General features: G+C 43.0%; 2 protein-coding genes across 6 annotated transcripts in view; one reads left to right on the top strand and one right to left on the bottom strand.

Moving 5' to 3' along the window:
• CREBBP (CREB binding lysine acetyltransferase) overlaps positions 1-17,362 on the top strand; it is a 38,474-nt gene extending 21,112 nt beyond the window's left edge. For 3 of the 4 annotated variants that reach the window (XM_081338251.1, XM_081338252.1, XM_081338253.1), the window contains 14 exons: positions 8-247; positions 753-841; positions 3,060-3,140; positions 3,904-3,960; positions 4,247-4,324; positions 5,737-5,804; positions 6,649-6,799; positions 7,689-7,835; positions 8,684-8,797; positions 11,156-11,321; positions 11,661-11,828; positions 13,154-13,315; positions 13,496-13,777; positions 14,276-17,362. In XM_081338251.1, the coding sequence (XP_081194377.1) occupies positions 8-247; positions 753-841; positions 3,060-3,140; positions 3,904-3,960; positions 4,247-4,324; positions 5,737-5,804; positions 6,649-6,799; positions 7,689-7,835; positions 8,684-8,797; positions 11,156-11,321; positions 11,661-11,828; positions 13,154-13,315; positions 13,496-13,777; positions 14,276-16,441 (3,969 nt within the window). In that variant the 3' untranslated portion in view covers positions 16,442-17,362. The remainder of the gene's footprint in view (positions 1-7; positions 248-752; positions 842-3,059; positions 3,141-3,903; positions 3,961-4,246; positions 4,325-5,736; positions 5,805-6,648; positions 6,800-7,688; positions 7,836-8,683; positions 8,798-11,155; positions 11,322-11,660; positions 11,829-13,153; positions 13,316-13,495; positions 13,778-14,275) is intronic. The other variant, XM_081338254.1, reaches the window with a different exon arrangement.
• Positions 17,363-17,844: 482 nt separating this feature from the next.
• SLX4 (SLX4 structure-specific endonuclease subunit) lies at positions 17,845-26,558 on the bottom strand. 2 transcript variants are annotated; one of them, XM_081338255.1, is made up of 10 exons: positions 26,270-26,558; positions 25,953-26,191; positions 25,517-25,709; positions 23,995-24,092; positions 23,495-23,641; positions 22,670-22,839; positions 20,768-22,482; positions 20,126-20,228; positions 19,637-20,014; positions 17,845-19,327 (listed from the first exon to the last, which is right to left on the bottom strand). In XM_081338255.1, exons 1-10 carry the CDS (start codon positions 26,532-26,534, stop codon positions 19,000-19,002), a joined length of 3,636 nt encoding a protein of 1,211 aa, XP_081194381.1. In that variant the 5' UTR covers positions 26,535-26,558; the 3' UTR covers positions 17,845-18,999. The 2 variants fall into 2 exon arrangements, with proteins under 2 accessions (XP_081194381.1, XP_081194382.1); XM_081338256.1 differs by having other exon boundaries at positions 19,617-20,014.
• Positions 26,559-26,631: the final 73 nt, after the last annotated feature.

The following is a 26,631-nucleotide window of genomic DNA, read 5'->3' on the forward strand; positions in this document are numbered from 1 at the left end:
TTCAAAGGATTATTTTGACATTGTGAAGAATCCCATGGATCTTTCTACAATTAAACGCAAGTTGGATACAGGGCAATACCAAGAACCGTGGCAGTACGTGGATGATGTCTGGCTAATGTTCAATAATGCCTGGCTTTACAACCGCAAAACATCAAGAGTCTACAAATTTTGCACTAAGCTTGCAGAGGTCTTTGAACAAGAAATTGATCCTGTCATGCAGTCTTTAGGATACTGTTGTGGCCGCAAGGTATGCTTGGTTTCATCCTATCTACGAACATAAGTTTGTAAAGAAAAAGAAAATGCTTTTTCTTGTTTGCCCAGAGTCTTGTTTTTAAACTCTTAAGATTCTGAGCTGAGGTGTAATGTATTGTATAAATGATGGCATTTACAAACATTTTAAAATGATAAAATCAGTTTAATAATAAGCTTCTCTTCCACAATATGAACTGTTATATTTTCTTTGCCTATCCCCATCATTTCTGCACTATATGAGCTCCAGTTGAGCAAAAGAGGCCTTTTTGATGTTATAAGATTTTTTTTTCCAAAAGAGGCTCTAAATCACTTTACACTGCGTATAAAATAATTTACACTCCATGTGTAACTTAACTGTGGAACTGTTGTTGCTGTACATATGAGTGAAATTGTTTTAGGTAAAACTAAAGTATTTTAATACCATAAAAATCTGTATTCCAAACATTTTTTATGAAATCTTACAGTAAACTGTTCTCTATACCCTTTTTTTTCTTTTGTAGTATGAATTTTCTCCTCAGACATTGTGTTGTTATGGCAAACAATTGTGCACTATCCCCAGAGATGCTGCCTACTACAGCTACCAGAACAGGTGAGTCTTGGTGTCTTCTTGCCCAGGTCCAAAGCAAGGGCTAAGATTTAATTTTGTCCGCTTGCCATTTCTTCCTGTTGGAATCTGGGAGAAGTTTCCTCATGTTAAAAAATGAAGTGACTTCTGACACCACTCTCATTTATTTAGACAATGGGGGGTGGGGGGGGGGGAGGAACAGGAATAATAAATTAATGTTGATTAGTTGTTAGATGAACGCTTTCACCTTCCCACAGCATGTCCATCTATGCTGTGATCTTGCTTTGTCCAAAGTAAAAGAAAGCCTAATCCTACATTCCCTGCTCATGTCCCATGAGGATGCCTAAGGCAGGCTACAAACTTAGCTGTATTCAGCTCAGAGGAGACTCCATGTGGCTATATGGGATGTCAGGTTTCTGTGCTGGCTTGAATTATTGTCCACCAAAATTCTGTAGCTGTTTCCTTTGAAAAAGATGGAAAGTCCTACAGTCCTCACATTGACTCTGAGGGCGGCTTTTACTCAAATGGGAGGGTGAAACAAATGCTTTGTCTCACTGACTATATGGGTGTCCTCTCACAAACTTCTGTTCTAGCAAGGAAAATGGGAGTCTTCCAAATAGAAGCAAAAAGGTGCTTCTAAAAATCTCAGGAAAAGAACATCTAAAGGGGCAGATGGTCGATACTTGACTTCGATACACACGTGGTTGGAATTCATTGCAATAGATTTGCATTTGGTCAGCTGTGATGACCCTCTTTGATAAAACATCTGGATAATCTTGGTTACTAGTGTAGTAGAATCACCCTTGCCTTTAACTAGGCACTCTGCAGCTACTGCTTCTGCTGCCGCTTTGGGGCAAGATGATTATTGATGGAGGCATGCTTTAGCTTCCTGACTCTTGGGTTCATTTTTGAGTTTACAAAGATATATCAGCCTTCGATATATCTTTGTAAACTCAATAAGTTGGTTCAGCCAAGTCGTCTGTAAAAGTCTCCATTTTCCCAAAAAGGCAGTCTTGGTCAGTGCTCAGCAAGTGCAAAACTTGATAGCGTGAAGAATAGCCACCATGTTATTTTGGATGCTCCCTATTGTTATTTCATTGAGATGATCAGGACCACTGTTGTTACAAAGATACTCCTGAATGTTTATATCTTTCTTTTTTTTGTTTTTAAAATGTAACTGTTTTTCTGTTTTTGTGTTTTAGTCCATGCTTTTTCTATACATTTGCAAAGTTTGTCTCACATTGATACAGTTTTGCTTCCAAATTTTCTAAAAGTAAAAATGTGGCTCGGACTTATTCAAATACAAGTTATACCTTTACTCATCTTTGCTTACCTTAAACCAGACATGTCAAACTCGTGACGTCATGTGACGTCGCGCGATGTATCAGAACTTTTTCCCCATTGCCAGCAATGAGGTGGGCGCTGTTTCTTCGTGACGCGTCTGGCCCGTGGGCCGGCAGTTTGACACCCCTGCCTTAAACCAACAAAGAATTGGCTAGGCTTCATTCTAGTTAAGAGAAAATGGAAACAAGTCTGTTACTGTTTGCAAAACCTTAATAGATCACTTCATTATGATTTGTATTGTTACAAGATAAACCATGTAAATAGTTCACATACCTTTATGAAATATACATAGACTGAAAGATGCTTCTTGGTTACGTGCTTGTTTAAAGTATGAACTTGGGTTTTGTTTATATAGTATGCATTTGAGCAGTTGCCCACATTTAATTTAACTTTCAAACACAGTTTGGTACAGTGGACAATATTAAAACTTCCTTTTTCTGTTGTATTCATAAATACTGTGGTAAACTTACTTTGGCTGCAGTAAAATTGTATCTAGTAACTGCTTGCTTTAAAGGATACTTTATGATTAAACAGAATCCCAATCCTTCAGTTGAAACACTGATGTCCTTTGGGGCTGCCCCACAAGAAGCCTGGAATTCTGGAGCTCTCCTTTGTCACCCTTGTAATGAGACCAAATGCTAACCCGCACTTGGCCTGGGCTTTCTGCTCCGTGTGGTCTTGATGTCGGTGCTGTTTGTCCTCTCCCCTCTTTTCTAACCCTTCCCTTCCCTTCCCCTCCTCTTTTCCTTTTCATTGTCCACACTGGCCCATCAAACAAAAAACAACGCTCCCCCTTTCGTCGTGATGATCTGCCCTGCTCTGATTGGTGGTTCCATTGCTTGGGTGGCTATGTGTTTTGATGGACCAGTTCACCCAAATATGGCCTTCTCACTGACAGGTATCACTTCTGTGAGAGATGTTTTACTGAAATCCAGGGCGAAAACGTTACCCTGGGTGACGACCCTGCCCAGCCACAAACGTAAGTATTTCCGTTTTTTAAAAGCTGCTGAGTATAAACCAAGGAAAAAATGGTTTCAGTTACCGTGTAGGCATATCAGATGTAGCAGGTCAACAGAGACAACAGGCACACCTCCTCATACATTGTAGCCTCGTTTACATTTGCAGAAAATTCTTCGGTGCCTGTTCTCTGCAGAATCTGGCTTAACCATTTTCTGGCAATGCAGCTGTTCATTTTCCATCCTCAGTACTGAGCAACATTTCGTGAATGTTCAGTTTAAAAGACTCCAATTCAGATCATATTCAGACATGAACACATTGCACACATCACATTCTGGAATATATGGAGAATAAATAGTCCTGTCTTTGAAACATATTGCTAAAAATTAATTATTCTGGGCGCTAAACAAAAAAGAAGCCAACCAACCATAGATAGCTTGTTCTCATAGAGTGCTGAAGACCTTTTTTAGTGATAGCTATTAGTTTTTTGCTTCCCTGCAAGCATTGTTTGATGAATTTAACACATAAATTGCAGCAGTTTTTTAAATGTTGACTTACAAATTTGATTTGACTTGGGTTAATTTCTGTAACTGGAGATTATGAGCTAGCTTTGTCTAAGAATACCAGGTGACAATCAAATTCCAGAGTGACTAACTTTATGAGACTCTCTTGAAGAATACATAGCTTTATTGTATGCAGCTGCCTTTTTTACAGAAATATACTTATGGATTATAATGTAGCTAAACCAAAATAAGTCCTAATTTTTTATATGTTTTTCTTTGCAGAACCATCTCAAAAGATCATTTTGAGAAGAAAAAAAATGACACACTTGATCCTGAGCCGTAAGTATGGTGTGATTCTATTGGCAGCAGTAGCTGCAAAACTGAACTTCACATTTAGGTAGTATACGATAAGTCAGCTGGGAAAACTAGTGCAGAAAAAGTCTTTTAAAAAGTCAAAATCCAGTAATTTAGAAAGCAATGTAATGCTGAAACTTTATTTATGTCTGAAACACCAATGTCATGCAGAAACATTTTTAAATATTTAATGGTGTTTAGGAACACATATGTATTTAATATGTATTTTTGTTTCAAGGAAGTTAAAACTTCTTCTCTTTACATTGTTCAGTTTTGTTGATTGCAAAGAATGTGGCCGAAAAATGCATCAGATATGCGCATTACACTACGATATTATTTGGCCTTCTGGGTAAGTGGCTCCGAGAGCTACCCTATTTTACTACTGCAAATTTTTATTTTATTCATTAAATTTATATGCCACCCATCTCACTATCAAGCAAATCTGGGCGGCTTACAACATCAGAAAAATGACAATATAAAAATTAAAATGTTAAGTACTAAGATTAAAATTAACAAAAATTAGCTAATATAAAAACTAGTACACCCTGAATTGGGGGTGTTTGTGTTGTATTAAACAAATTTCAGAATTCTGTGTAGATGTGGGTGATTTGCAACAAAAATTTCTTTGTTCTGTGGTTCTGACAAAAAAATCTGCCCAGCATGCTTGTAATATGTGGTTGCAATGATGTTTTAAAATCCTCTTTGTTTATTTTATTGAGAGTGACTTGCTCCATCTTGCATTTTAGGGCCTACAAATATTCAGGTTTTATATATTAAGTTTGTGTTCATTTCTAAGTAATGAGCTTAGAAGCTTAGAATTCAACTGGCTCCTAAGGAACTACTCAGTTTCTTAACAACATTAGACATTAGGCTTTTGGGTTTCCCATAGGCTTTGGTTATGTGTTTTTATGCAAGTGAGAAGTGTTGTCTGCATCTGAGAAAAGAATCTTCTATTGGCAGTTGCCTTTTATCAGACCGGGCTGTCTCAGAATACTCTGGAGTGTTAAGGGCCATGCTGTGAATTTCTTAAAGGAATAATATAAATACGTGCCAGGTTTAATCTAATATCAGATTCCATGTATGTGGTACCTAATGTGGTGTGCATGTCACAGTATGTCAAGAAAGTATAATTCATTGTTGTATGCTGCTCAGAGTCACACTCTTGCGAGATGGGTGACCATTTAAAAATGCCAAATAAATAAATAAAAGAAGTGCTCTTATTGCAGAATGAGAACAGTCCTGTCCAACACCAATTCCTTTTGACCACTGAACACAAGATACCCAGCTGACAAGAACTTGCCTGTGGCAGTCTCTTTGACCAACTGCTCTGGGATGCAAAGAGCTCTTCCAGGCAGATCGTAATGGAATTTTGAGCAAAGAATTTCAAATTGTCTGCTTCATCATCGCTTGGCTAGGGGACTTGAGATAGTTATAATACTCCTTTTTCACCATCAGCCCAAGTCCATGGATTCAGCCTTGCAATAAGTGAACTGCTGTTTTCCATGTTCTACCAGGGCAGCCCTACAAACCCTGTCATCTCAGTCTGTATCCCTTACGCTGTTCAGGAATTAAGACGGGCTTCAGCGCTAAGTTAAAAATGGCCCCAGGGAGAGAAGAAAACAAAGTGCACATTTGCACATTTTCTGTTAATGAAGAAAGTAGTATTTTGTTAAGTAAATCTTTTTTTCCCTTTTTTTAAAAAAAAACTTTTTTGATATTTTCAGCTCAGGATATGTTTATTAACTCTTCATTGTTTTTTAGTTTTGTGTGTGACAACTGTTTAAAGAAAACTGGCCGAACACGCAAAGAGAATAAATTCAGTGCCAAAAGTAAGTTTATGGCCTCCTTTATTGTATATTAACTATATTTAAAGACAATTCCTTAATGCATCTTTTAAGGAACCCCCATTATTAATTGTTTCAGTAATATTGTGGAAGGCCATTCATATTTGGATTTTGTTTTGATTCAAATAAGTAGTGGAGTGGAAAAATAACTGTATTGCAAACCTAAATATAAAACAGAGCTCCACTGGTAGTTCTCCACACTTGCTTCCCCGGGGGTGAGGGGGGCATGTGGAGTTTTCCCGGTTTTAGAAACTGCAAGCTTTGTAAAGCATTTGGTGCTCCTGCCTCCACATGGTCTATAAGAGCTGTGGTGGCACAGTGGTTAGAATGCAGCATTGCAGGCTAATTCTGCTGACGGCTGGCTGCCAGCAGTTCAACAGTTCGATCCTCAGGCATCAGGGCTGACTCAGCCTTCTGTCCTTTCAAGATCAGTAAAATGAGGACACAGATTTTGGGGGGCCATATGCTGACTCTAAACTGCTTAGAGAGGGCTGTAAAGCACTGTGAAGCGGTGTATGTCTAAGTGCTATTGCTATTCCTCATCCCATGAATACAGGCACCTCCCCACCCCTTCAGCTCTGTATTCCTGATTGGTCTTGTGAACCCCTGTTTTTGTTGATGGTTTGTATTACAAGGCGATGGTCTATAGCAATAAGATCCATTCCTTTATCATTTGGAAACAAGCTCATCATTTTCCTATGAAGGTTACTTACAATAAAGGGTGTTGATTGTAGCTTTAAGAATAAAGCTAAACATTGCTGTAATGATATATGAACGAAAAATAGGATGATCTCTTTCTGTTCTTCCCTTCTTCCTCCTCACCTACTAGGGTTACAGACTACCCGCTTAGGGAATCATTTGGAAGAGCGTGTAAACAAATTTCTGCGGCGGCAGAATCACCCAGAAGCTGGGGAAGTGTTTGTGAGAGTAGTGGCCAGTTCAGATAAAACGGTAGAAGTCAAACCAGGAATGAAATCTCGGTGAGTTTTGCTTTTCTTTTACTGGATTCATCTGATTACCATTACCAATTGACTGAATCCATTTTTCTATAATATCTTTATTTAAGCATCTAAAATTTTATTTTATTTTTCTGACAGCGCCATTTTACCATATATTCCTAGATTTTTTTGTCTGCATAATCTCAGAATAGGGTATTTTATACACTGGGAACCAGAAAGCCTATTGTGCTGTGTCCATGACAACAGCTAACAGGCAAGATTAGGATCAATTAAATTAGCTAAAGAACTCCTGATGAGTATTTTACTGAAAAACAGTAGAAGCCATAACAGACAAATAAAAGCAATTGTTGTGTTTCAACAGCAAGCTAGCCATATTCTAGAAAATGTTCAAGCCGTTATCTGCTCTCCCGTTTGGAGGGTGGGGGAGACCTGATTTCCCCCTAACTCCATTTTTATTTATTTATTTTATTTTATTGGATTTATATACCGCCCTTTCCCGAAGGACTCGGTACTCAGTTTTAGTACTATAGTGGTCAGATCTGCTATGATCTTGTTTTTCTCACTCTATGTGACAACTGATTCTTCTAACAGCCTAGCAGATAGAGCAGTCTTTTCCTTGGGAAAATTTTTTAAAATGTCATTCTCAGTTCTCTTTGCCCTTTAAGGAGGAATTCTAGGTAGCTGGGCATTTTATCCCAAATGTAGGGCCCATAGAATCTTGTATATCAGAACAGCCTCTGGGTGGAGGTTATGTTTGCCATTTTCATCTATTATAACCCAATAATAGTTGAAAATAAACCATTAACTAGTAAGCCAGCTTGAGAAGGAAAAAAATTTCTAACATCAAATAATTAATTCTTCGGCTTTTTATCTTTTACCTTAAAATGGTGTGAATTTCTCTTTGTCGTAGATTTGTGGATTCTCGTGAAATGGCTGAGGCCTTCCCCTACCGAACAAAGGCTCTTTTTGCTTTTGAAGAGATTGATGGTGTGGATGTCTGCTTTTTTGGCATGCACGTGCAAGAATACGGATGGGATTGTCCACCTCCAAACACAAGGTCTTGCTTTGCTTCCTTCCAAAGGAAGGAAGTATTCTGGTTATTCAGTCTCAACTTAGGCTGTTTTACATGGTTCTAGTTGTGGGGGAAATTAGATGAACTGCTTTCTGTTTTATTGCCTGCCTGTCTGGCAGGACACAAAACCTAATAGATAACAGTAACAGCCATCCTGGTGCCAGTAAAGCCAGACAATCCGTTGCCAAAGATCTTTGGAAGGCCATGAAAATCCCCCTTCCCCTCAGGGGACAGGTTGTTCCAACAGAGATGAGCCACAGAGAATGTTATTGTGTCCTATCCCTCTGAGGGACCCTTGGCAGCGGTGCCTAATCATCCAAAACAAGAGCGGAATGCTGGTCTCCTAGATATCCAGGCCTCGAGCTGCATAGGTTCTTATAGGTAGTGTCCAGCAGTTCAAATTTCATTCAGAATGGGAAGCATTTTCCAAAGTGATAGAATGTGGCAATTCTAGAACAGCCTAATAATCAGGAGGGCTGCTGCGTTTTCAATCAACTTTCCAGATGGTCTTCAGGGGCAGCCCTATGTCAGATGAACTACAATAATCCAACTAGTTAGGATATGAGCTTCTGAAGGAAAAGCAGGAGAGCAATAGCAATAGACTTACAATACCGCTCCATAGTGCTTTACAGCACTCACTGAGTGGTTTACAAAGCAGTTGTGCTGACCTTGCAAGGAGGGAAGGCTGAAGTGACCTTGAGCCCATCAGGATCAAACTCCAGGCAGAGTTTGCCTGTAATATTGCATTCTAGCCACCACGTGCCACCAGGGCTCAGGATATTAATCAAAGGAACAATTATTCAACCACTGAGTTTTCTTTACTTTTGTCACAGGCGTGTGTACATCTCCTACTTGGACAGTATCCATTTCTTTCGCCCAAGATGCCTCCGGACTGCTGTTTATCATGAAATTCTCATTGGGTATCTGGAATATGTCAAGAAACTGGGGTGAGTGTTCTGCCAGGACCTCTGAGTGGAAACAAGCGGAATTTGTTATATCCTTGTAACTTCTACAGGGTCAGTCGGGACATTTTCCTTGCACTGGTGCATGGAGAAGCAAATGCTAAATGTGATTGGGAAGCATAGTTGAAGGCCAGGAAATGGTGTCAGGGGATACTAATTTTATAGTAGACATTAAAAGAACCGTAAGCAGCCAGGGGACTGTCTTTTTCTCTGTGTGTATCTTGATTCTCCATTCTTCAAACACATTCATTCACCCATCCTTCCTTTCTGATTTACACATACTCTTTCCAACTCGGCTTCCCCCATCTGTTGCTGCAGCAGCCATTCAGATTGATGCAAGGAGTGTGGGTCAGTTAGACTTTAGGAACAAAATCAGTCACTTGGAAAATTGCTCTTGGTTGTTTTCATCCTTTGATCTCATTGGATTATCTTGATTTCCCTGCAGCAAGCTTCAGTGAGAAGGGGAAGGGCGGGGAGAGGCGAACCAGCCAGAAAGGCAGATCCCAACACTCCTGTCTGTCCTGTAGACTTTCAGCTCCTAAACACCTCATAGTAGTCTTCCTATATTGTGCATGGTAATTTTCTCTTCTGGTTAAAACAATTGACACATTCCAAAAATATGTATAATTGTGTGGGCAAGCATCGATTTTTCAGCTTTCTGATGTGAAACTCAGTGGAACTCTTAGCTTTCATATAGGTCATTCTCTATATGTTATTCACTGAGACTTATACAAAACGTGAAAATACCAAGAACGTATGAAAAATAAACTTATGGGCAACTCTCTTTCCTATTGTTAACTAAAAAAGCTTGAACAGTCTGTAATATTGACATTTTCTTTTTGTATACTTGCAAGGCTTTCTAATACAAGAAGCTCACAGCTTTCTAACAAATAAGAGGAAATGACATTCTTGTAGCACAAACTAACCTAATATTTTATTTGCATAAAAATATTCAAGGTCTGACTGCTGTGTTATGAAAAGTGTGTGTGCGTGCTTTGTGTAAAATGCCTGCTGTTTACCTCCTCCTGTGTATGTTAAAGTATTTCAAACTTATGCCTCTGTGGTGCATTTAAACATTCAAATTGCCATTAGAGGTAAAGCAGTTTGGGTAGAAATTCTGGGCAAGCTGCTCTATTGAATCTTGCAGAAGCTTGTGTGCTTGAAGCAGATTTTTCCATTTCTTGGGAATGGGATAGAAAAATAAGAATCATTTACATATTGACCCAGTTTTGTGACCATGTAAGTAAGCTCGGTGTGGCTTTCCGAGTTGAATTTTGTAGGATGCAATTTGTCACTTCCTTCCATCCCAGGAATTATTGAAGAAACTACAATTGACAGAATACCTGGAGAAAGTAATTCCTTGGGCAGATGCAAGTGGAAAGTGATTTCCCCCTCTTTTTTTAAAAAAAAATGTAAGATATTTATATTTTGACTATTAACTTTAAAGAACTTGAGGCTAGGGTTAGTTTCCAATATTTTTAATTAAAATCCACCAGAGAACTCTACATTTATTTCCTTCATTTTATCACAATATGTAGGGCAATTATCAGTTAAGCATGATAACAATAAAAAAACAGTAGGAAGCCACCCGTGAGAGAAAAGAAATAAAAATAAGAACCAGTTATACTGTGTCTAGTATGTATTGGATTTGGGTCTTTTCCTATTCCAAAGAAGGAAGGGGGTCCAAGATTATTCAAAAAGAACATAAAGAAAATAAACTAGGTGGCCTATAAACTTTATAAATCAACAAACTTACCTCAGTGCTTGGGCATTCACTCAAATAGCTCTGTGTTTTCTCTGGATTAAAACATTAAAGTTGTTATTAAAATATTGCCAATGCTGTTGTGCTGCAGAGAATACACAGGGTCCCGAAACAGCTAGAGATTAATGTCCTGTCCAGTTTGGGTTTCTTCTTTGTAAGATCATCAAACAATCCAGGTGGCACAAAGGACGTTAAAATCAAGAATGCAACAATAAAAAATGAACTAAATAGCAAATTACCGCACAGTAAATACACAAATTTAACATTGGTGTAGTTTGATAGTCCTAGTTTTGCAGGCCTACAGCCTGTCTTTATGACCTTCACAGAGAACAGCATCGTTAGGGCTTCAAACTCTAGGGGAATGCCGCGTGTGAAAACAGGATCAGCTCTTTTTTAAAAGGTACGGTATCAACAATGGTTATAGACTCAAGAGGCACAAGGAGGTGTGAATGAATGATTGAATGTAAGTGCTGGTTATCTAAATATCCTTTCTACTGCAGTTGAACAGTTAGAATGGCTGCCTCCAATTCTGGACAAAACTATTACTTAACTGGGATGTCTTCCTTGTGTGAAACTCACAGGTATGTGACAGGCCACATCTGGGCCTGCCCACCAAGTGAGGGTGATGATTACATCTTCCATTGTCACCCCCCTGACCAAAAAATCCCCAAACCTAAACGTCTGCAAGAGTGGTACAAGAAGATGCTGGACAAGGCCTTTGCAGAGCGGATCATTCATGATTACAAGGTGAGGATTTCCTCAAAGAGAGTCTGGAGACATTGGTATCTAGAGAGCAGTTGAAAGGGAAATTAATAATTAGGGGCGCTTCAGTTCTGGGAGCAAATCAGTCATGCTTTTCTCTGTCAATCCAAAATTAAGCAACAGCGTGTGTCTTAGGTTTGGCTAAAGCAAAGGCATTGGATGTGTAAATATGCTTACAATCATAATGAAACACAGAAAACTATTTTAAACCATCATTCGTTTAAATCAAATGAGGGTATAGTAAGATAGTTTCAATTTATGTGACATTGGTTGGCTCCTGAACTTTTGCCATTGCTCTTAGCTCTTATGTGTTTTTTTTTCTAGGATATCTTCAAACAGGCAACTGAGGATCGGCTAACAAGTGCCAAGGAGTTGCCCTACTTTGAGGGTGATTTTTGGCCCAATGTATTAGAAGAGAGCATAAAAGAGCTAGAACAGGAGGAGGAGGAAAGAAAAAAGGAAGAAAGCACAGCAGCTAGTGAAACAATAGAGGTGACTAAATTTATGAGTGATATGGCCACAATATTTATGTGAGCTATGTGAACCACAAATTCTTTCAATCCAACATGCCACATTTCCTTTTAGAAGATCAAAATAGCATGCAGGGGAGGCTCCCTTCGTTTTAATCCCTGTGTAAGAAGACAGTGACTGATCCAGTTGACTAAGGGATGCTGTTTTCTTCCTTACTCAAAATACAATTGGGTTTGTTTTGCATGGTGGTGTTTCTGATGTTCCAGCTGTTCCAATCATAGATTAAGCTTTAATTGGTAGCTTCTGTTTGGGATTCCCCTGCCCCCTCCAGTATGGTTGCACAACCCCATCATGGATTGATTATGCTGATAGTTTAGGCTGGAAAGCATGATGCAAAGAGTTCTGTGCTGGAGCAAACCAGCAGAGAACCTTGCTTGCCTGACTTTGTTGCCGTTTTTAAATTATTTCCTGTGGGAAAGGAAGAGGTGGATCTTTTAAATCCCACCTTTATTACTTTTATGAATAAGGCAGTGAACATACTTGATACACCTTCTTCCTTCTGTTTTCCCCACAATAATTTTGTGAGATAGTTGGACTAAGAGAGAGGTCCACCCAGCCAACTTTCATGTCTAAAGTGGGACTAGAAGTCACAGTCTCCTGTGTTCAGATGAGAGGGTTAAATGTGTGCTTCATGCTTGCTTTTTGTTGTAGGCAAGTAGCCTGCAAAAGAAAGCAAGTCAAGAAAGATTTTTTTAAAAGGAACGTACGCACAAATATCATTATGACTATTATGTTAATAATCTTGGTTGGTTTACTGGGCTTTGCACTGTATTTATATTCTGTTCATGCTGTTGTGCCCAATTCACATTAAATTTCTGGAGCAGTTGAGAATGTATACATTTGATCTTACAATGTTGATATTCATGAAAGAGTAAAGCAATAGTTTACTTCAGTTTTTATTTTTGGCAGCCGCAAAACACAACAAAGAGAACCAGTTCAGTTAAAATGAAAGAAAAACCATGTAATCCATTGGGATTTTTTTGTTCAATTATCACCATGGCCTGTTTTTCTGAACTTGATGGGCCAACAGCAGCACAGGGTGTTCCTTCTGTCCCAGACAGTGGCAAGAAGGAAGAAGGTTACTTCTACAATTAAAGGACTGTTGAGTCTTTTTATTCAGTCCTGTTGAGGGGTATTTTTGTTACAGAAAATCAAGAGTATTGTGGGGAACCACTTTTTTTTAGCTTGTCTGAAATTTCCTTGCCCACTGCTCCTAGCAAGCAGGTGTTCTGTTCACACATGCATTGAAAGAGGAACAGTTGAGCAGCTTCCTGATGTTTTAACAGGGAAACCAAGGTGACAGCAAGAATGCCAAGAAGAAGAATAATAAGAAAACAAACAAGAATAAGAGCAGCCTTAGCCGAGCCAACAAGAAGAAACCCTCCATGCCTAATGTGTCAAATGATTTGTCTCAGAAGTTGTATGCCACAATGGAGAAGCATAAAGAGGTACTATGGCCAAGCCTTCCTCATTTCCTTTTCTGCATTCACATTTGCAAAATTTAACATTACAAAAGAGAGAGGGAGGGAAGAAGACCACATTAAGCAACGTGGTACCTTAGCAACTTGGCAATTCTCATTGGTGGAGATTGTCTTGTGCTCACCTCTTCCTTTGCCTTCACACGGCAGGTCTTCTTTGTAATTCACCTGCACGCGGGACCCGTCATCAACACCTTACCCCCCATTGTGGATCCAGATCCATTACTTAGTTGTGATCTGATGGATGGCCGGGATGCCTTTCTTACTTTAGCAAGGGACAAGCACTGGGAATTTTCCTCACTGCGGCGCTCCAAGTGGTCCACTCTGTGCATGCTTGTGGAGCTGCACACCCAGGGGCAGGATCGGTTTGTTTATACATGCAATGAATGTAAACATCATGTGGAAACACGGTGGCACTGCACAGTCTGTGAAGTAAGTATATGTTGCCTGCTTTGATGCTACTCCAGGTGTGGATTGGTCTGCAAACCTATGTCTTCTTTTGTACAATACTTTTAAAAAATGATATTATGATTAATATGACATATAATAACAATGTGGGGCCAGTTATTATGATTTGAGCATCAGTTTTACACATTGAACAAAGCCATAGTAACATTTCTCTTTGTGGAAATTCCATAGGAATCCTTTTTTCTGATCAAGGATGTTCTGTATTAGTGGCCACTCGAGTTCTTCATTATGTTCTTGATAATTGAATGACGTATTAATAGAAGTAAAACACTGACAGATGGAATGTCTCAGGTACATGGAGCTATCAGGCTTGCATCTGGAGCGGTCTAAGGACCATTCAGCCTCTCCTGAGCACGCATGCGTTTCACCTGCATAAAAGAATAGGGAGAGTTTGTGAAGCTAGATTGAGTCTTTCTCACATTGTAGGTTGTTAATCTCAGTGTCTCTCACTTTGCTTTTCAGGATTACGACCTCTGCATTAATTGCTACAACACCAAGAGCCATGAGCATAAGATGCTGAAGTGGGGCTTGGGCCTGGACGATGACGGGAACAACCAAGGGGAGCAGCAGTCTAAGAGTCCCCAGGAATCCCGTCGGCTCAGCATCCAGCGATGCATTCAGTCTTTAGTGCACGCTTGCCAATGCCGCAATGCAAATTGTTCATTGCCATCCTGCCAGAAGATGAAACGTGTTGTCCAGCACACCAAGGGCTGCAAGCGCAAGACCAACGGAGGCTGTCCTGTGTGCAAACAACTGATTGCCCTTTGTTGCTACCATGCCAAACACTGCCAAGAGAACAAATGCCCAGTGCCCTTCTGCCCCAACATCAAGCATAAGCTCCGGCAGCAGCAGATCCAACACCGTCTGCAGCAGGCGCAGTTGATTCGCCGCAGGATGGCAACCATGACCACCCGAAACGTGCCTCAGCAGAATTTGCCTTCTCCTACCTCAGCAACGCCTGGGACCCCGACACAGCAGCCAAGCACCCCACAGACTCCCCAGCCCCCTCCCCAGCCTTCCCCTGTTAGCATGTCACCAGCTGGTTTTCCTAGTGTAGGAAGAACACTGGCACCCCCTCCCATTTCAGCGGGCAAACCTTCCACCCAGGTGGCTGCTCCGCCTCCACCTGCCCAACCCCCACCAGGAGCTGTGGAAGCAGCTCGGCAGATTGAAATCGAAGCAGCTCAGCAGCAACAGCAGCAGCAGCAGCAGCTCTACCGGGTGAGCAGCAATGGCTTGCCTCCAGGCCGAACAGGGATAGTGAGCACAGCAGTGGGGACGGTGAATCCCATGCAGCAGGTTGGCATGAACGTGCCCCGGCCTAACTCAGGCAGTGGCCCAATATTGCCCAACCTGCAGCCTGGGCAGTGGCAGTCATCGGCTCCGGTGCCCCCACAGCAGCCAGGAATGCCAAGGCCAGTCCTGCCCATGCCCGGCCAACAAGCAGTAACTGGCCCAAGGATGCCAGGCGTGCAGCCGCCAGCCCGAACGATTCCTCCAAATGCTTTGCAAGAGTTACTGCGGACTTTGAAATCTCCTAGTTCCCCGCAGCAGCAGCAACAGGTGCTGAATATCCTGAAGTCGAACCCACAGCTCATGGCAGCTTTTATAAAGCAGAGAACAGCCAAATACGTAGCAAACCAGCCTGGCATGCAGCCCCAGGCAGGCATGCCACAGACTCCAGGTCCACTGCAGCAGCCGCCTCCACCAGCAGGGTTGCATGCCCAAACAGGCCTGCAGAATCTGAGTGCACTGCCAGCAGGTGTCCCGCGACCGGGGGTCCCTCCCCAGCAACCAGCCATAGGAGGCCTGGCTGCACAGGGCCAGTCAATCAGTATCATGAACCCAGCTCACAATCCAGCTATGGCCAACATGAGTCCTCAGTACAGGGAGATCTTGAGAAGACAATTACTGCAGCAGCAGCAGCAGCAGCAAGGAGGAGCTGGGCTGGCCACTCACAGCCAGTTCCCTCAGCCTCCAGGCCCTGGAGTTTATGCCCAAGCCATTCAGCAGCAGCGGATGCAGCAGCAGCAGCAGCATCTTTCAATCCAAGCAGGGGCCATGGGGCAGCTAGCGCAGATGGGACAGCTGAATCCTATGGGGCAGCCAGCCCTGGGAGCTGATGGCAGCCCTAACATCCAGCAAGCTCTGCAGCAGCGACTCCTGCAGCAGCAGCAGCAGCAGCAGCAGCAGCAACTTAAACCACAGATGGGCTCCCCAGGCCAACCAAATCCCATGAGCCCCCAACAGCATCTGCTCTCAGGACAGGCCCCCTCGTCCCACCTCCCTGGCCAACCAATCAGCGCCTCCCTCAGCAGCCAGGTGCGCTCTCCAGCACCCGTTCAGTCCCCCCGGCCCCAGTCGCAGCCACCACATTCCAGCCCATCCCCCAGGATACAGCCCCAGCCTTCTCCTCACCATGCCTCACCCCAGACTGGCTCACCTCACCCTGGGTTGGCTGTTACAATGGCTGGCTCCATGGAACAGGGACACCTGGGCAACCCAGAGCAGAGTGCAATGCTTCCCCAGCTCAACCCCCCAAACAGGAACGTGTTACCAAATGAGCTGTCCCTGGTTGGTGATACCACAGGAGGTGACACACTAGAAAAATTTGTGGAGGGCTTGTAGCATCACATCGTTTCTCTCATGTTCCTGGACTTCTTGAACTGAAAAAGACTTGTAGCTTGAGCTAAACCCTAAATGGGACTGATTCATCCTCTACTTGTGAATGGATGCTGTTTAAAAAAAAAAGAGAGAGAATATATATATTTTTTGTTAAAGCCAGCCAGGTGTGGTTAAAATATCTGGTCTCCTTGTTGTGGGGTGTTTTTTTTAGTTGTTATCGTTGACTTTACTTTTTTAAAGGGGAAAATGAGTCCATTATATTCATATTTTTATTTGTACTTTCAAAACTAAGCAGTGGTGTTTAGCAGAGGAGAAAAATATTCACATTCTAATGTATCTTGCTACATTTCTGACATTTGGCATAAAGTTTTGTTTTGTTTTAGTCTTATTCTATTCTGGATTTTGCAAGTATCCTAAGTATTATTACCCCTGGGAAAGATAGGAACTGACTCTTGCACACATGAACACATGTTGCAGATGTAGAAATTGTTGCTTGTTTCTCTGATAAAACTGGTTTTAGATTTAAAAAAAATAGGGACACTCACTACTTAGGACATATTAATTTTAACAGGGAAGGAGTGTATTCTGTAATACTTCGATGTGAACTTGAACTGAGGAAAAGCAATTACAGTGTAAATCATGCAAACTATAATTACTATAAATATGAACAATTCAAGATTCAATCACTGTATAGAGGGGGGAACAAACTCATTTCTTACTTCTATAGTATATTGTTAAATAAACTGTGTGCAACAGAAAAAAGGATGTCCTTGAATTCATGTACATGGTATTAACTTAGTGTTTGGATTTTTTGTTATGAAAATGCTGTTTTCAACATTGTATTTGGACTATGCATGTCTTTTTTCCATTGTATATAAAGTATTGCTTAAAAGTGATATAAATTACTGAAGTTTTTAAAATGTTTCTGCCTTTTAAAATCCATATGATTGTCAGTTTGTACTTGCCTATGTGACTCTAGGGAGATAGGTTTGAGTTCATTGAAAGGAATCCAATAAGGAAGTAGTACTCTATAGAACTCTTTGAAGCACTAAAGAGCAATATGTTCCCACTACTACTTGTCTGTACTAATTCATGAGAATCAACAGAAATTAGAAGTATTTGCTTTTTTAAAAAAAACATTTTGAGAAAGGAGACAGATGCTTCCTAAAGTAAAATATAAAAAAACAAGGTTTTCTGTGCAGTAACAATGAAGAAGCTACACAACAGATCCAGAAAGGACAAGACAATCCCTTTCATTGATTTTCCCAGCCTCGTCCTATCTATGATACTCCATGGCTATACTATTTTTGAGGGAAGCAAAATTGGGCTTCTTACTCTGCCTCACTAAATGATCACTAGGAGATACATGATGGATTTTGTCAGGTACCATAACGGACAAATGTGTCTAATATATTACAATTTTAATATAACTGAAAATTCCACGCAGAGGGTACACTGTACAGAGAAATCCTTCCTCAGGTGAAGGGTAATGGTGGTATGGAAGTCATGTAAAACCTCTTACATAATGGTATGACATAATTTTAACATTTATTTAATAAACATGGCTGCCCATCTTATATACATTACTGTGGATAGCAATAATTAAAAAAATTGCAATGTGGGACCAATGATACTTTAAAAAGACCCATGTTCACATTTAGTACATAAAATAATTTCTTGCTTTTTTAAGGGGGGGGGAGGTAAATGAAATCAACTGTATAATTTAAGCAGTCTAAAAGACGACTTGCATTACCACCTCCATATGCAAGTATTAACAGTTTGGCTCCAGTCCTCCCAACTCTTTGAGAAGCAAGAATTTATAGTGTGTTCAGTAAAAATGCTGCCCATCACATCATCTTGCTCTCTTCTTCCCAGTTTTGCATTTTTTTTACACCATTACCTCCTGGGAGACAATTTTGTAGTAAATTACTTGGCTGGTAGACAGGTGCCATAAACTTGAAAGTTATCTTTGTAAATGAAGGAGTATGTTTTTCCCTCCATCAGCCAGCCATTGGGGTAAGGATATGCCGAAGATGCTCTAGTTCTCAACAGGTTGTCCCAACACGCATGCTGAAATCATTCCTCAGGACTGGATGCAAGGCTGAGAACAGCTGTTGCAAGTGACCAACTCTGACATTCCTTCTCAAAATCTTCAATTTGGGCAACAAGGCACTTTTGACTTAACCAAATTGAGCATGACCTGCCCCCATCAGCTGCAGTCTGTAGAAAATTTAAATCCATAGACAATGTCTTTTATTACCAAATAGAGACTACCTCTAAGTGAACAAGAAAGTGGACTGAAGACTACCCCTGCAATCAACACGCCTGTCCAAAACTGCTCTTGAGATGCAGGTTACCCACTGTCCAAGCCAAAGTTTGGCTATAAGGGATCAAACTCACTTAAAACCCCAACACACATTATTTTCCCCTGCTCCCCCCAAAAAAGGACTGAGCAAAGAAAAATACATAAACATGAAAAAGGATAAGAGGTAGGTGACTAGAAAGTGGCAGAGGAAAAAATCTCCAGATCAAATTTGGGAGAATATCCAAAGGGCTTAGTGTCACTTTTGTCCCTTTCTCTTGGATCTATGGAAGTGTTGTTTTTTCTCTCTCCGAGCTTCTGCAGTGGTAAACGTGATGCAGTTTGCATCCAAAAAGTCAAGTAACTTGTCCAATGAAATCCTTACACCATTTTGCTTCAGTTCTGCATGCAGTACAGAAAGTTCAATGGGCTGATATAGCAGAATTTGCTGGCAAAGAGATGGGTTGGAATGAATATAGTGCTTCAAGAATTCCAGTTGCTGACCCTCACCACTAGCAGCAATCTGAGAGGCCAGTACATTTTCCTCTTTCTCGGTCGGCATGCTGATTTTAAACTCCACAGATGAACTAGGAACAGGATGAGAAAGGAAAGGGCATTAAGATACCTAGACAATCTCTTAAATTCACTTGATTTTTTTAAAAAAGTTGGGATACCTGGTATAAGCCAGGCCAGAACTACTCACATCCACTACACAGCATCAACACAACTGTCCCCCCAATTTAAGGTTAACTAAGGGTAGAGAATATGGCTGAGGACGGGGTGAGCAGGTGATTTTCAAAGTTTTTGCCTTCATGCCTCAGCATCTGGTGATACATGCCATCAGCCTAAAAAGTCAGAATGGAAAAATGAACAAACCTTCCAATCTGCCCCTATACCTTTGAGATGCTGCATAAGTCTTATTTCCAGCTCCTGTTGTGCCAGCTGACACTTGAGAAGTTGTCAGGATTAGATCTCCATTGCCCTCTCCATCAGTTAATCTCTTTGCAGGAAGAGCAGCTCTCTTTGGCCACCCATGTCCAGCCTCTGGCCTCTGAGCGCCTCCTTCACAGAGATCTGTAAGGTTAGTTGTATTTGTGTTCCCCTGAAGCAGTCGATAAGGGGAAAGACATTTTTGCTGCAGTTTCTCAAAAGAACTGGTAGCAACTGGCATAGATTTTTTCTTAGAGTCGGTTCCTGCCTGTTGGTGAGTAAACTGAAAAATTTCCTTCAGTTTTAAAACCATCTGCCGTTTTGGGAGAGCACGGACACCAAATCTAAGAAGAAAAGGAGGTTAAATCACAATTCACAAGTAAGAACAACCTGTAAGGTAATTTTGCAAGTTCTTGCCTACAGAAGGGTCCTGATTCGATCCTGACAGCACCCACCTGCTCAATTTCTTCTTCAACTCTGGGGTGTCCATGCTTGAATAAGGTGGCAAAGGCATGAGTGGAGAAGCGCAAGAGATGTCCCTGGCTTGGCAAGCAAGATCTGTGAATGATCAAAAGGAAACTGAATCAAATCAGCCACATGGGCTATACTCTGCTGCAAAATATGTCTTATCACCACTATATATACTACATTGGTTAGTAGTCCACAGTAAAATTATCCCAAACCTCTGGGAAGAAAGCTGTCACATAGACATCCGCATCATACATTTTTTTTTGAATTAAAAAAATGCTCAGCAATTAATTAGAAAAGTGCTTTAGGAGGAGGAAGCCAAAACTGGATTTCTAGATTGTTGCTCCCCACCCAGAATCTACAGGATATAGAGCTCATCCGAAGTAACAGGTGGGCTCATCCATCCAAGAAGGAAGATCACTGTCTTTAGCAAAACTGAGTAAAATGCCCAATGATGCTTAACCAGTTGCAAGGATTCTGGTCTTGAGCTTCAGTGGGACCGTTCATTGAGCTTTAAAGGACTCGATAGCTAAGTGGTAGGAAAAGTGCTCCCATTTTTTTTGGCCATGTTACAAAGCACCCTTAGCTGTCAAAGAAGTTGTCATAACTGACCCAAAGCAGCAACTTACCAGAAATCTTTGGAACAGGAATGGAAGCAGACAAACTTGAGCAAGCAGGAAGAGCTTCATTGCTGTCAGAGTCTTTTCCAGGCCAATTCTGAGAGTTGTGCAGTAGCAAATCTCCCACTCCAAAATGGAAGGTGGCTGAATTAGCTACACTACTAGCAACATTCACAGGGTGGTTGTCCTGCACGTCAAACATGTGCACAGAAGCCCTCAATGGATTTCTGGCATTTGGAGTTCTTACCTCCAAAGATTCTACAAAGATGTCCCTTGAGCATGGTGGCACTGCTTCCTGCTCCTCCTCACTGTCATCCACAACCACCACATCTCTCTCTGTTGCACACAGACCATTGTTAGGTTTCACTATGTTGAGCAAAGAAGATGAAAGCACTGGTAGAGGTTTATAGCTGCAAGACAGCGGTTCTGTCTGGGTTTCATGAGTCCACTGCTTTTCAAGGGAAGAATTCAACCTGGATTTTTCAACCTGCACGTCATCCAGGCTATTCCAGGCTGGCAGAGGAGTTTCAGGCACCACCAGTGTCCTTCCTTCACTCCTGTCTAAACCTTCCCAGAAGCTGCCTTCTTTGCAACTACTCAGGTTCAAGGGATGATGGCTTTCATCCAAAGATTGTACCTCATTACAAATTAGTGTGTCCAGTCCATCTCCCACTTTACCTACATCCTGCTGGGGAGGAGATGGGCTCCAGCAGTTCACATTGGCAACAGGGCTCACTTTATCCCATGATTGTGGCTCAGAGAAGCTTGAAGCCTGTTTCTTTTCTGCCTCCTGTTCCAGCTCTTCATCAGAATCCAGTACTACAATATGGTCACATGTAATATTCAGATCATGAGGATTCACCACACCAGACTTCTCTAGGCTGCCGGTAGGAGCATCTCCCTTCCTATTTATATTCTCTTGCTTACCATATTGAGAGGAAAGCTTATCTAACATGTCTGGCTGTGATGCAGATGTTATCAAAGAGAAAGGAGCTTTTATGTCTCTTGACAAAGTAATCTGGAGATCTTTTGCTGACACTTGAAAAAGTCTTGGAAAATTTCTTCTTGTAGTTTCATCGTTGTCTATGTTAATATTCTGCTTCCAGAGAGAACATTTCATTTCTGAGACAGAAAATTGGGTTGCAGACCTCTCCAGATGATTACTATGAGTGGAATCTGCAGCTAACCCGAGATGAACCTCACTTGTAGGTTCTTTTCTAGTATTTGCTCCAAAGGACACTGTTTCCTTGAAATCCGTCTGGAACTCAACAGAATACTTTTTCAGTTCTTTTTCCATGCTGGCATTAGAGGTTTTAAATTTGGATGACTCTAGATCACATTTTATTTCATTTTCCTTAATTGTCATGTCTTTTCTGGGATTCTCCAGTGCCTTTCTTGGGCAAGAAACACCAATTGGGCTAATCTTCTTTTCCACTTCATCATATCTGCATTCATTGCCGACCTTTTCCTTCCTCGCTTCATCAGAGGTCATTCTACGCTGGGTAGCCACAAACTCATAAATCTCCTCTAGTTCCTGCTCATTCATACTGTCAATGATTTCATCTCTGCATACAGATTTTGCTGCAGTTTCTTCATCTTGCCACATGGATTTCAAAAGTTCCTCAAAATTTCCAACTTTGTCTTTACCATCTGCTGGCTTTTCTATGGGTATCTCTTCACTAGATTGGCCTTCACACAGAACCATCAATTCTTTCACTCCAAACCTGCAAACATGCAAATAGACATAAATATTCTTTCTTCTCTCTTGGTACAACCCATGGCATAAGATAATAGAATCCTTATTCATGCTTCGTATAGAAAACCAAAATGAGCTCTGTTCAAAACTGTCATACAGTAAATTTCACAATGATTTCCAGCGAACTAAGTACTCTGAAGCATCAACACACCAACCTTATTGCCAGGTCAATCACATCTGACAGCAAATGCTGAGGTATGAAATGTTCAGCTGTGTAAAGGTACTTCAAGAACAGAGCAACAGCATCCCCTGGAGCATCATGTAACAGCACACGGGAGGCTCTGACTTCTCCTTCTTCAGCCACCACAAAACATCTGTGGTCAACCTGGTAGCAGAACAGAAAAAGACAATGATCTCTGCAGCAGGAATCGTAATCCAAGGCTCCTTCCCTTCTTCTTACAAACTTTCCTGACAAGATATGGAAGTTGTTCTGTACTGCAGACATTCCAAAGCATTAGGTTTTCTGCCACCATAAAAATGGTTTCTAAATATGGCAGTTTGTAAGTCAAAAGGCCTCGTGCCTGAGCAGTTATAAACACATTTACTTCACTGTCCCATAAGCTATCCAAAGTCCCTTTGTTCCCTTGTACCAATTAGATCTGTAATTTTCTTCAAGCTCTTCCACTTGATGGACCCTTTTTTCTGCTCTTATAGCCTCTAAACTGACTTCATTTTGCACTTGTCTATTGTAAGGCATAGCTGGTTGCTGCTCCCAGGAATAAACTTGTTGTAGGATCTCTGGTGAATCCTGCTGCCTACAGGCACTCTTCAAAAGTTTGGTTTATTGGCTGCAGTTCTCTAAAACTCACAAGTGAAATAGCTGGTTTGTCCCTCTCCTAAGCGATGATATTAGAATCAACCTCAAGAAAAAATTTAGAGAAGACAATGGAAGAGGTCCACAAATGTGAATCCATAAGACTCAAGCATGAAAAATGTTAAAAGGTCTACTACGTACTGCGCTTAAACACATAACTACTTACAAATTGTAAAAGCTGAGGACACCGTGCATACAATACAAACATATGGGCATAAAAGACTTCCCCACTGTCCACCTGGATCTGGATATCGCTCAAATGAGGATTATTGACCATCTCCTTGAAGGCAACAGCCAGTGAGCCAAGAGGGAACTATAACAGGAAGGAAGGAAGGGGGGAAAATAATCAAGTTCCTCTTTCACAGCCCTTAAGCAGATAGAAGATATTAAACTTCTCATTAAAAAGTTAAGTCTTCCATTTAAAAGGAAGGTTTGGGAAAAGGACTGCCAGCAAGTCACACCCCAGCTTAGTCCCAGTATCTTTCAGAAGTTCTCTATTTGGCAAAAGGAAATGAAGGTATTTTTCATTACGTAGAGATCCAGTTACTCCTTTGCCCCTATTATGATACTGCTGCCAAGCAACTGTAGAGCTTGACATACTGAGTTTGGGTAGATGCTCAGTATCATTCCTTATCTAGATACAATTGCGTACAATTCTGTCCTTACTGTTTCATAAGAGCAATTTTCGGATAGTTGCTGCTGCTGCTGCTTCTCCAATAACCGAGTAAAAGCCTTTTGCTGAACACCTGGCATCTGTTCTTGCTCTACAAAAAATCATCACCATCATCATTAATGTAAACCTGGCCCAGAATATATCATCATTGTTACAGGTGAGTACAAATCAAATATGTTGGTTATATTCTTGCTCCGATACCACTGATGCCTTCAAGGGGGGATAAAGGTTGACTCAGCCTTCCATCCTTCCGAGGTAGGTAAAATGAGGACCCAGATTGTTGGGGGCAATAAGCTGACTTTGTAAAAATGCCGCTTGGGGGGGGCCAAAGCCCTAATAAGCAGGTATATACATAGAATGAAGGCTATTGCTAAGCACATTGTGCTTTAGATTGTAAGCCGTCCTGAGTCTTCGGAGAAGGGCGGGATATAAATGGGATTAAAATTAAATTAAAATTAAATTAAAGTCTAGCAGAGATTAAAATCCTCTTTTTAAAGCAAGACAATTCTACTACAGAACCACGGCTCCAAAAAGGAAGACTTCTGGCTGAGACATTTTATCTTCTATGACGCTTATTCCAATAGCCTCCCAGCAGTTTACAAAAGATAAAACAAAGTTGAAAACATTGCATTGCTTCCATCAAGATCCAGGGACACTGCCACCCTTATAGGGCGCGCAACTTGGGGGTCCTCCTAGATTCACAGCTCTCTTTAGAAGATCATATAGGAGCTGTGACTAGGGGGGCCTTTGCCCAGGTTCGCCTGGTGCGCCAGTTGCGGCCCTATCTGGACCGGGATGCCTTGCGTACAGTCACTCATGCGCTCGTGACCTCTCGTTTGGACAACTGTAATGCTCTCTACATGGGTCTGCCCTTGAAGACCACTCGGAGGCTTCAACTGGTGCAGAATGCAGCCGCGCGAGTAGTGTTGGGGGTCTCCCGATACTCCCATGTTACACCTTTGCTCCGCGAGCTGCATTGGCTGCCGGTTGCCCTCCGGGTGAGATTCAAGGTGCTGGTAATGACCTACAAAGCCCTACATGGCATGGGTCCAGATTACCTACGGCAGCACCTGCAGCCGGCGTCAACTTCCCTCCGTCCAGTGTGCTCCCACAGAGAGGGCCTCCTCAGGGTGCCTCCGATCAGAGAATGTCAACTGGTGGCCCCCAGGGGGAGGGCGTTCTCTGTGGGCGCGCCAGACCTGTGGAACCGCTTGCCGGTTGAGCTACAGATGGCCCCCGACCTTCGCTCCTTCCGGCGGGATCTAAAAACCTATTTATTTGAGCAAGCCGGCCTGGTCTGATGGGTTTGGGGGTTGGGTTTTAATATGGTTTTAACTATTGTATATATTGGGCATAATTATTTAATTGCTTTTTAACTTTTGTACTCTGTATTTTAATATTTATTGCCCTGTACACCGCCCTGAGTCCTTCGGGAGAAGGGGGTATAAAAATCTAATAAATATAAATATAGGTCTTCTGCAGCCCTTTGGACTGTCCTACGCCAAGCAGCCTCACCCGGAGGCTCCGGCCGCCCAATATCAAGGCTCCACTGGGTGAACGTGAGTCCTTCCCCGGCCAGCTCCACGAGATCTTGCAGGGTATCGGCATCCCTCGGACGGCCGCTTTCAAAGCATTCACCGGCTCTGCTTGGGAAACGCTCCGTCTCCGCAGACTCCGCTGGGGCCCCAGGCGCGCGGAACTCCGGCCTCTGAAAAGGAAGGCTCCGTGGCAGCCCGGGCGAGACCAAGTCGGCATGCAGGACCGGCCGAGCGCCCGGGCTGAGGTCCTCAATCTGGGCGGTGGGGAGACGAACGTGGCCTCGGTACGGTCCGGGGTCTCTCCGGGGATAGAAACGCCGCAAAAGTGCGACGGCTCAGCTGCCCCGGATGGAAAGGGAGGGTCCCGCAGCCTTCCCCGGAGGAGATCCCGCCGCTTCCCCGCGGCCACGCACCTGATCGGCCCCCCAAGGGGTGACGGCCGGGGCGCCCGTCAACGAGCTCAGCTCCCACAGCCAGCCGGCCGGGCTCGCCGCCGGGGCCCCGTTCCAGCGGCTGGCGGGCAGCGGGGGCGTGCGGGGCGCAGCCGGGGCCTCCGAGAGCAGCAGGGCCGCTCGGGCCTCGAGTCCTCGGCGGGCCTCCTCCGGCCCTTGGAGCAGCAGCGGCGGCGGCGGCCTCCCGCGGACCCTCGTCTCTAGGCGGAGAGCAGGCGGCCGTCAGCGCCTTGGCGGCGGCGGCGCCCCCTCTCCCCCCCCCCCTCCGCCCGACTCACCCGCCTTGGGCCGCTTCCCGCCAGGCCCGACCTCCGACGGCTCCCTGCCCGCAGCACGCCGCCTCTTTCCCCCTGCCGGCCGAGCCGCCGAAGGGGCGCCGCCCCGCTTTAGCCCGCGGCCCGGCGGGAGGGGGGGAGGCCCGGCGGCGGGAGCAGCGGCTGTGCCTGCCCCGCGAGGTCGCCGCCCGTCCCTCTCCCCGCGAACGGCCACCGGCCGCCGCCCCGGCGGGACCCGCAGTCGAAACTCGTCCTCCGAGTCGCCCATTTCGCAGGCGCCGCTGCGGAGGCTCCGCCTTCCCGTCGCCGCGCGAGCGCCCCCTGCCGCCTGGCGGCCTTCGCTGCCGCAGCCCCACACCGGAACA

This window comes from Vipera berus (assembly GCF_964194415.1).
Source record: "Vipera berus genome assembly, chromosome: 13".
Taxonomy (NCBI): domain Eukaryota; kingdom Metazoa; phylum Chordata; class Lepidosauria; order Squamata; family Viperidae; genus Vipera; species Vipera berus.